The sequence below is a fragment of the Coregonus lavaretus genome (assembly GCF_964263955.1).
Source record: "Coregonus lavaretus genome assembly, chromosome: 26".
NCBI classification, from domain to species: domain Eukaryota; kingdom Metazoa; phylum Chordata; class Actinopteri; order Salmoniformes; family Salmonidae; genus Coregonus; species Coregonus lavaretus.
Genome location: NC_140013.1, coordinates 11687252 through 11698468, shown reverse-complemented (window position 1 = coordinate 11698468; position 11217 = coordinate 11687252). Strand labels below are relative to the sequence as shown.

General features: G+C 45.0%; 1 protein-coding gene across 5 annotated transcripts in view; it reads right to left on the bottom strand.

Moving 5' to 3' along the window:
* The window catches only part of LOC311101712 (rap1 GTPase-activating protein 2-like), a 90224-nt gene that overhangs the window by 15668 nt on the left and 63339 nt on the right, over positions 1-11217 (bottom strand). For all 5 annotated transcript variants that reach the window (XM_084142873.1, XM_084142871.1, XM_084142874.1 and 2 more), the window contains one exon: positions 6330-6365. In XM_084142873.1, the coding sequence (XP_083998999.1) occupies positions 6330-6365 (36 nt within the window). The remainder of the gene's footprint in view (positions 1-6329; positions 6366-11217) is intronic.

Sequence of the window (11217 nt, the reverse complement as noted above, 5' to 3'; positions counted from 1 at the left end):
CAGATCATTAACATTACAGGCTGGAATGACTAGAGCCCTGTTCAAATACTTAAGAGAATGCCTCTTTCCTTCCTCCCTTCCTTAAATAAATCCCTGATCTGACAAGGCTGGGTAGGTGGAAGAGATGTAATAGAACTATTACTTACACCTATCAATTTGTGTAAGATCAGTGATTGCTTCAAGGAAGGGAGAAAGGCAGGGTGCGTTTGTAAAGTATTCAAACAGGGCCTTGAACTACATTACAATGAGGTCAACTGGGGCAGTCAGTCACTATAGCAAGCTTGAACACAGAAACACAGGGTGAACATATATACAGTAACTTATTCTACAGAAGCAACTGATGGTCCAATGAGTGATGCAACACAATGAAACAGCACAGTCATCAAACAGGTAAACATTGATGGAGGAGTCTCCACCTTCTGACACTGTCAGGGATACGAGATAGTCTCAGTACTGACTCTGTGAGCCCCTGGGTTCATAATTAAGTCACTGTGGCTGGTTAGCAGTCGGCTAGTGTATGACTTCTAAACTTGCTGTGATGTGACGTTCAAATCAAATCAAATCAAATTGTATTTTTCACATACATGTGTTTAGCAGATGTTATTGCGGGTGTAGCGAAATGCTTGTGCTTCTAGCTCCGACAGTGCAGTAATATCTAACAAGTAATATCTAACAATTTCACAACATATACCCAATACACACAAATCTAAGTAAGGAATGGAATAAAGAATATATACATACAGCTCTGGAAAAAATTAAGAGACCACTGCAAAAATATACGTTTCTCTGGTTTTACTATTTATAGGTATGTGTTTGGGTGAAATTAACATTTTTGTTTTATTCTATAAACTATTGACAACATTTCTCCCAAATTCAAAATAAAAATATTGTCATTTAGAGCATGTATTTGCAGAAAATGACAACTGGTCAAAATAACAAAAAAAAATGCAGTGTTGTCAGACCTCGAATAATGCAAAGAAAATAAGTTAATGTTCATTTTTAAACAACACAATACTAATGTTTTCACTTAGGAAGAGTTCAGAAATCAGTATTTGGTGGAATAACCCTGATTTTCAATCACAGCTTTCATGCGTCTTGGCATGCTCTCCACCAGTCTTTCACATTGATGTTGGGTGACTTTATGCCACTCCTGGCGCAAAAATTCAAGCAGCTCGGCTTTGTTTGATGGCATGTGACCATCCATCTTCCTCTTGATCACATTCCAGAAGTTTTCAATGGGGTTCAGGTCTGGATATTGGACTGGCCATGACAGTGTCTTGATCTGGTGGTCCTCCATCCACACCTTGATTGACCTGGCTATGTGGCATGGCGCATTGTCCTGCTGGAAAAACCAATCCTCAGAGTTGGGGAACAATGTCAGAGCAAAAGGAAGCAAGTTTTCTTCCAGGACAACCTTGTACGTGGCTTGATTCATGCGTCCTTCACAAAGACAAAATCTGACCGATTCCAGCCTTGCTGAAGCACCCCCAGATCATCACCGATCCTCCACCAAATTTCACAGTGGGTGCGAGACACTGTGGCTTGTAGGCCTCTCCAGGTCTCCTTCTAACCATTAGACGACCAGGTGTTGGGCAAAGCTGAAAATTGGACTCATCAGAGAAGATGACCTTACTCCAGTCCTCTACGGTCCAATCCTTATGGTCTTTTGCAAACCTCAGCCTGGCTCTTCTTTGCTTCTCATTGATGAAGGGCTTTTTTCTAGCTTTGCACGACTTCAGCCCTGCCCCTAGAGCCTGTTTCGAACCGCCCTCGCCGTGCACTTCACTCCAGCTGCCATTTGCCATTCTTTTTGTCGGTCACTTGATGTCATCCTACGGTTGTTGAGTGACATTCGAATGAGTTGGCGGTCATCCCGGTCAGTAGAGAGTCGTTTTCGCCCTCTGTCGGTCTGTAGCTTTGTTGTCCCCAATGTCTGCTGCTTGACCTTGTTCTTATGAACCGCCGTCTTTGACGCTCACTGTATCCCTCTGCCAGTAAAGCCAGAATTGAACCCTTCTTTTCCTCACTCAAAACATTCCTTTTCAACTCTTTTGGCATGGTCAATAGTTATTTTTTTATTAATATTACTTTTGAGGTACTATTAGCACTGTTTTTGCCATCCAGCTGGTCCTATTGCAAGAGGATAGTGATGACCATAGCAGTGGTTTTTATACTTTTCCTTGTTAAATAAGATTTGGTTCAGGTGATCACCTAATCAGTACCTAATTCAGTAGAATGAGGTGTGCCTGTGTTGGAATTCAACAGACACTGGAATGGAATGGCTGTCATACATGTAGAGATGCTGATTGAAGAAAAATTGTGTTTTGATCTATTGCAGTGCTGATTGCAGTGGTCTCTTAATTTTTTCCAGAGCTGTATATGGACAAGCAATGACAGAGCGGCATGGACTAAGATACAGTAGAATATTATAGAATACAGTATATACATATGAGATTAATAATGTTTACATATCTTGCATTACTCAAGTGACAAGTGTTCCATTTCTTAAAGTGGCCAGTGATTTCAATAGGCAGCAGCAGCCTCTAATGTGCTAGTGATGGCTATTTAACAGTCTGATGGCCTTGAGATAGAAGCTGTTTTTCATTCTCTCTGTCCCAGCTTTGATGCACCTGTACTGACCTCGCCTTCTGGATGATAGTGGGGTGAACAGGCAGTGGCTCAGGTGGTTGATGTCCTTGATGATCTTTTTGGCCTTCCTGTGACATCGGGTGCTGTAGGTGTCCTGGAGGGCGGGTAGTTTGCCCCCAGGTAATGCATTCAGCAGACCGCACCACCCTCTGGAGAGCCCTGCGGTTGCGGGCGGTGCAGTTGCCGTACCAGGCGGTGATACAGCCCGACAGGATGCTCTCAATTGTGCATCTGTAGGAACCAAGGAACTTGAAGCTTTCCACCTTCTCCACTGCGGTCCCGTCGATGTGGATAGGGGGGTGCACCCTCTGCTGTTTCCTGAAGTCCACGATCATCTCCTTTGTTTTGTTGACATTGAGTGAGAGGTTATTTTCCTGGCACCACACTCCCAGTCCTCACCTCTTCCCTGTAGGCGGTCTCGTCATTGTTGGCAATCAAGCCTACTACTGTTGTGTCATTTGCAAACTTGATGATTGAGTTGGAGGCATGCTTGGCCACGCAGTCATGGGTGAACAGGCAGTACAGGAGGGGGCTGAGCACGCACCCTTGTGGGGCCCCAGTGTTGAGGATCAGCGAAGTGGAGATGTTGTTTCCTACCTTCACCACCTGGGGGCGGCCCGTCTGGAAGTCCAGGATCCAGTTGCACAGGGCCTCGAGCTTAATGATGAGCTTGGAGGGTACTATGGTGTTGAATGCTGAGCTACAGTCAATGAACAGCATTCTTACATAGGTATTCCTCTTGTCCAGATGGGATAGGGCAGTGTGCAGTGTGATGGTGATTGCATCGTCTGTGGACCTATTGGGGCGGTAAGCAAATTGAAGTGGGTCTAGGGTGACATGTAAGGTAGAGGTGATATGATCCTTGACTAGTCTCTTAAAGCACTTCATGATGACAAAGGTGAGTGCTACGGGGCGATAGTCATTTAGTTCAGTTACCTTTGCTTTCTTGGGTACAGGAACAATGGAGGCCATCTTGAAGCATGTGGGGACAGCAGACTGGGATAGGCAGAGATTGAATATGTCCGTAAACACACCAACTGGTCTGTGTATGCTCTGAGGACGCGGCTAAGGATGCCGTCTGGGCCGGCAGCCTTGCGGGAGTTAACATGCTTAAATGTCTTACTCACGTCGGCCACGGAGAAGGTGAGCCCACAGTCCTTGGTAGTGGGCTGCGTCGGTGGCACTGTGTTATCCACAAAGCGGGCGAAGAAGGTGTTTAGCCTGTCCGGAAGCGAGAGGTCGGTGGTGGCTGGTTTTCCTTTTGTAGTCCGTGATTGTCTGTAGACCCTGCCACAGACGTCTCGTGTCTGAGCCGTTGAATTGTGACTCCACTTTGTCTCTATACTGATGTTTTGCCAGTTTAATTGCCCTTCGGAGTGTGTAGCTACACTGTTTGTATTCTGCCATATTCCCAGTCACCTTGTCATGGTTAAATGCGGTGGTTCGCGCTTTCAGTTTTGCGCGAATGCTGCCATCTATCCACGGAGACGGACTGGGACTAGAAATAGGCCCTTGGCATTTCTAACACACCACCCCATTTTTTTCCTCAAGGCCCCACACACCAGCCCATTTTTATTAACTTGAGGCAATTTAGACAGATGGATTAAAGATGGACCAGTCCATCTGGCATTTGCCAGAATTGCCCTATGGCCAGTCTATCCCTGGATGTTCACCATCGACTCCAATCGATCTCTATGCCTTTGTTTTTACACTGTATATAGTCCCAGGAGATTGAGGGGAATAGCATTCATTAAGCACAGCTCTTTGTTATTTTAAGTTAGCCTACGTTTTTCCTGGTTGAGGGGACCTTAGGAGAGTGTTAGAAGTAATTTAGAGAGTGGTGAAACTACTCCAGGGGCTGACAGGGTTAACACGGAGGATGACCACCATCACAATCAAATAAAGAAGGGATGAAAAAAAATAAATAAAGGAATACATTAATAAATTAATAAAGGAATGGACACAGAGGCAAGGTCAATGCATCATGACAGAGAAGCATGCCCAGTGGTGAGGTCCACAGACACGGATGTGTGTGTGTGTGTGTGTGTGTGTGTGTGTGTGTGTGTTTCTCAGACCTTGCTTCTCTGCGAGTGAGGCTTCGTCTCCTCAGATTTAGGGACCTGGTTAGGGTCACGCATGTGGACGGAGGGTAACAAGGGTAAGAAATATCATTCCTGACTTACACAACTCCCAAATCAGTTACTGTCCGTACATACAGTACTGTACATTCTCTGGGTAAACATCTGATTGGTGGAAACCAGGGAAAAAATGTGCTTGGTAATTAGAAGTGTTTGCATAATATATGCAGAGCCAAGTCAACATGACTCTAGGTGACACATCCTGAATTGCACAATTACCAATCTACTGGAAAGACCTGTGGTGAAAGACTTCTGTGCATGTGGGAAGGCTCTGAAGCCTGAATACTTACCACACACACAGATTCGCTCAAGTCTTTTACCAGACTTAATCATATCTCAATCATCCTTATCCCTAAGTTTCATTACTGATTTCATTGGTAGACAAACACACTACTCTGTATATTGTACTCTGTTTGTGGAAAGACCCTTAAGACCTACCACACTCACAGAACCTCTCAAGTCATTTACCAGACTTAAACCGCATCCGTATCCCTACTTCCCATTATTGATTTCAGTGGCCAACGCACAGACTGGTCTAGCTATCTATCTATGCACTCTCTGCATGCGTTTGAATGGTCCTCATCCTCCAGTGATGCTTGCCTCCGGTTCAGCAGAGTGGCTCTGACATAGCATGGTCCCAGATCTGTTGTGCTGTATTGACAATGACCATAGGAGTTGGCAATACAGCACAATCAGATCACGGATCAGGCTAGCTCAGACAGACAGACAGAAAGTGGAGGGGATGGGGGAACAGCTGTAGCTCAGTGGGGGACTACTTGTCAACACCGCTGGGTTAGATCAAAGCTAGGGGTCCATCTTAATGCATCCATCTTCGATCCCTCGGAGACGGGCTTTGTGATCAACCATTCCAGATAGAGGCCTTTCAACTGTTCTGCCATCGACTGCTCTAGTCTAGTTAGTAGTGCGGGTCGATGTGGCGCTGTGCTCTGTGAGGGATTGTGGGGACAGAGAGGGGGCTGGTAAGGACTGGCTCAGAGGTGGCAGCAGGCCTCCTCGTGCACTTGTTAACAGGCGCTATCAATTTCCTGTCCTCCTTCGCTCACTCTCTCGCTTTCAAAAGCTCCCCTGCTGTCCCCAAATGGGCATGACAGAGCTGCCACCACCACCCACCCTCTTCCTGCCTAAAACTCCATTCCCACAGAAGATCCCAGAACCCCACAGACACAGTGCAGCACAACAGGACAGAGGAATCAATGGGTTTTTAGAGGGAGCTCGTTAACTCTGTCCGGTTCGGCCCATTACTCAATCAGGACCAGAGATTGGACCCGGTCGCCTCGGCTCGTCAAATTAAGGGCGGCCCGTGTTCCCCCTCCAAACTCCCGTGGCTTAATAACGGACCCTTCTGCTCGCTAGGGAGGACTCTTGATTTAAATCTCAGGAAGTGATGAACGTGTCGTGCTTTCACCACCCTGTCCATGCCAGCAGCAGTGTGGAACTTAGCGAGAAGAGAAGGAAGGAGAGAAGGAAGAGGAAGAGGGAGGAGAGAGAAGAGGAAGAAGAGAGAAGAGGGAGGAGTCTTACCTGCATCCTTTCCAGCATGTCGAAGAACTCGGCAGACTGAAACAAACAGAGGTGATTATTTTACCACAATGTCATACAGTTATAGTGAATGCGGTTAGAGTGTATCAAGTTAACCTGGACCAATGTGATCACTATAAGTGGAGTGCACTTTATTCCCCAAATAAGCACTAAATTAATTAATGGCGGATATTTTCAATTAGGGTTAATTTGCTATAGGTTGAGGTATGGATTTGTGATGTCCACAAAGCATCACACCAGTGTGAGATGGTTTATGTGTGACCAAGGGGTTTCTGGGTATTTCTATGGAAATGGAGAGAGGTCTGGTCACTAAGGCTGCGTTCCAGGCTGACTACATTGAGATGTACACGAGCTAACCACATCATGTGAAATAGCAATCTGATGCCTGACTGGGCAGTCTGCAATGTAGCCTTGAACGTGACCTGAAACTTCTCAAACCCAGTATCTACAATTATCACACCACGATCATCTCCAGCTAGCAGCATTTCCACACTGGTTCTCAATAAGGGCTCATTGAGCTGAGTCAGAGCAGATAAGGAAGGACTGTCCTACACCCTCTCACACCCATATGTACAGTATATTATACAAACACAGATAAGCAAGCCTACTCCACTTCCTCAAAACAGTCACTCAAGAAAAAGAATGGGCTGTTGTTGTGCTCCTGGCACACACATATGCTTTCTATGAAACTATACTGAAGTTCTGGGTCAAAATCTTACTGACAGGATGATGGAATAAATGTAAAGAATGAAAGTACAGACAACTAAATATTGGTAATAAATGTAGTGCATTATTATTATTGTAATAACCATCAAACAATTCAATTAACTAATGTCAATATAGGGACCACTCTGAGCTCAATGAGAGTGGAGATCAGGAAGTAAAGTTGTCATTAACACATGATCCCATTATACTTAAAGTAGCTGTCCAAGATTTCTAGGAAATATGACCTACTATTAATTACAATATGAGTGAAATAGATTTCCTTCCCCCAAAAAATTATTAAGTAGAACCTATGTTAAGTAGACCCTTTACATACAGTGAGCCTAATGGCATTTAAATGTACTTTTTATGTAATATTTTATGCAGACACTAATGACAAAGCTAAACACAAATGCTTTGAAAGGTGTGAGCTTCAATGAGTCACACTGACATTACTGCTTCCTATCTACACAGGTACTGATTTCCCCTTATCAACACAGCCATTAAACCCACGGCATTACAGCAACATGTTATATCATAGTCGAACACCACCAGCAATACCACTAAACACACCAAGACCTGGAAAACCCATGTCTTACCTTTAGATATACAACCTGGTACTCTGTAAACCAGGAAAACCAGGGAAATGATCCATTTCACAGCAGTAAAAACATATTTTTACTTTAGCACCGGGATATCCAATCCACCTGAGCTCAGGTGAACATGCTAATCCCACAGCTGTCAGTGCAGTGGGAGTTATCCTTTAGTTATACATTAACCTGCCACAGAGTCCTAAACCCACACAGCTAGTCCCACAGAGTCAACACAGAGAGCCAGGCTCACACAGACCTACAGATGGGCACTGTAACCTTGGTGATTCATCGTCGTCCCCCGTCTGAGGTGAGAGAACTGCTGAGGGCCACTGGGGCCCGTGGGGGGCCTCCTAGGGGCCAGACAGAGATCTATGAATCAGACGCCAATCAGAGAGGAACCGTCTCGTGAGCGGAGCGTGGACAGGCTGAGAACCAAGGTGTAAGAGATCGGTCTGTCTGTCCTCTACTGCCTCCAAGGCTGGCCCACCACAGAGCCTAGATGTTAAATACCAATATGTCTGTCTATCTATCCTTCTCTCTCTCTCTCTCTCTCTCTCTCTCTCTCTCTCTCTCTCTCTCTCTCTCTCTCTCTCTCTCTCTCTCTCTCTCTCTCTCTCTCTCTCTCTCTCTCTCTCTCTCTCTCTCTCTCTCTCTCTCTCTCTCTCTATATATATATATATATATATATATATATATATATATATGTATCTTCCCCTCTGTCTCGCTCCCTCTCTCTCTTTCTCTCTCTCTGCCCTTTACTGCCTGGCCTTCCACAGAGACTCAGCAGAGCTCAGCAACAACTCTTATCTCCCGGGGCAACCTGCTGCGCCCGGCGCTGTCCACACCAAGATTAGAGGGAAGGACTGTCATTGGGAGGATTCAAACACCACGGTCTCCAAGCGCACAAAACGTAACCAATATTCACCCAGAGGACACAGCACTAGTGCTGTTTTTTGACTGTAACACCAGTGTTCCACTAGTGTATTATATACAGTGGCTTGTGAAAGTATTTACCCACCTTGGCATTTTTCCTATTTTGTTGCCTTACAGCCTGGAATTAAAATTGATTTTTTGGGGGGTTAGTATCATTTGATTTATACAACATGCCTACCACTTTGAAGATGCAAAATATTTTATTTTTTTAAACAAACAAGAAATAAGACAAAAAAACAGAAAACTTGAGCGTGCAAAACTATTCACCCCCCCCAAAGTCAATACTTTGTAGAGCCACCTTTTGCAGCAATTACAGCTGCAAGTCTCTTGGGGTATGTCTCTATAAGCTTGGCACATCTAGCCACTGGGATCTTTGCCCATTCTTCAAGGCAAAACTGCTTTAGCTCCTTCAAGTTGGATGGGTTCTGCTGGTGTACAGCAATCTTTAAGTCATACCACAGATTCTCAATTGGATTGAGGTCTGGGCTTTGACTAGGCCATTCCAAGACATTTCAATGTTTCCCCTTAAACCACCCGTGTTGCTTTAGCAGTATGCTTAGGGTCATTGTCCTGCTGGAAGGTGAACCGTCGTCCCAGTCTCAAATCTCTGGAAGACTGAAACAGGTTTCCCTCAAGAATTTGCCTGTATTTAGCGCCATCCATCATTCCTTCAATTCTGACCAGTTTCCCAGTCCCTGCCGATGACAAACATCCCCACATGCTGCCACCACCATGCTTCACTGTGGGGATGGTGTCCTCGAGGTGATGAGAGGTGTTGGGTTTGCGCCAGACATAGTGTTTTCCTTGATGGCTAAAAAGCTCAATTTTAGTCTCATCTGACCAGAGTACCTTTTTCCATATGTTTGGGGAGTCTCCCACATGCCTTTTGGTGAACACCAAACGTGTTTGCTTATTTTATTCTTTAAGCAAAGGCTTTTTTCTGGACACTCTTCCATAAAGCACAGCTCTGTGGATTGTATGGCTTAAAGTGGTCCAATGGACATATACTCCAATCTCCGCTGTGGAGCTTTGCAGCTCCTTCAGGGTTATCTTTGATCTCTTTGATGCCTCTCTGATTAATGCCCTCCTTGCCTGGTCCGTGAGTTTTGGTAGGCGGCCCTCTCTTGGCAGGTTTGTTGTGGTGCCATATTCTTTCAATTTTTTAAATAATGGATTTAATGGTGCTCTGTGGGATGTTCAAAGTTTCTGATATTTTTTTATAACCCAACCCTGATCTGTACTTCTCCACAACTTTGTCCCTGACCTGTTTGGAGAGCTCCTTGGTCTTCAAATCAAATCAAATCAAATTTTATTGGTCACATGCGCCGAATACAACAGGTGCAGACATTACAGTGAAATGCTTACTTACAGCCCTTAACCAACAGTGCATTTATTTTAAACAAAAAAGTAAGAATAAAACAACAACAAAAAAGTGTTGAGAAAAAAAGAGCAGAAGTAAAAAATAAAGTGACAGTAGGGAGGCTATATATACAATAGAATAAAGTGACAGTAGGGAGGCTATATATACAGGGGGGTCCCGTTGCATAGTCAATGTGCGGGGGCACCGGCTAGTTGAGGTAATATGTACATGTGGGTAGAGTTAAAGTGACTATGCATAAATACTTAACAGAGTAGCAGCAGCGTAAAAAGGATGGGGTGGGGGGGCAGTGCAAATAGTCCGGGTAGCCATGATTAGCTGTTCAGGAGTCTTATGGCTTGGGGGTAGAAGCTGTTGAGAAGTCTTTTGGACCTAGACTTGGCACTCCGGTACCGCTTGCCGTGCGGTAGCAGAGAGAACAGTCTATGACTAGGGTGACTGGAGTCTTTGACAATTTTGAGGGCCTTCCTCTGACACCGCCTGGTATAGAGGTCCTGGATGGCAGGGAGCTTTGCCCCAGTGATGTACTGGGCCGTACGCACTACCCTCTGTAGTGCCTTGCGGTCAGAGGCCAAGCAGTTGCCATACCAGGCGGTGATGCAACCAGTCAGGATGCTCTCGATGGTGCAGCTGTAGAATTTTTTGAGGATCTGAGGACCCATGCCAAATCTTTTTAGTCTCCTGAGGGGGAATAGGCTTTGTCGTGCCCTCTTCACGACTGTCTTGGTGTGTTTGGACCATGATAGTTCGTTGGTGATGTGGACACCAAGGAACTTGAAGCTCTCAACCTGTTCCACTACAGCCCCGTCGATGAGAATGGGGGCGTGCTCAGTCCTCTTTTTTTTCCTGTAGTCCACAATCATCTCCTTTGTCTTGGTCACGTTGAGGGAGAGGTTGTTGTCCTGGCACCACACGGCCAGATCTCTGACCTCCTCCCTATAGGCTGTCTCATCGTTGTCGGTGATCAGGTACCGCTTGCTTGGTGGTGCCCCTTGCTTGGTGGTGTTGCAGACTCTGGGTTCTTTCAGAACAGGTGTATATATACTGAGATCATGTGACATCATTGCACACAGGTGGACTTTATTTAACAAATTATGTGACTTCTGAAGGTAATTGGTTGTGCCACCACTTTTCAGTAATGTATTTATTTGAATTTTTTTAAACAAGTTATTTTTTTCATTTCACTTCACCAATTTGGACTAGTTTGTGTATGTCCATTACATGAAATCCAAATAAAAATCAATTTAAATTACAGGTTGTAATG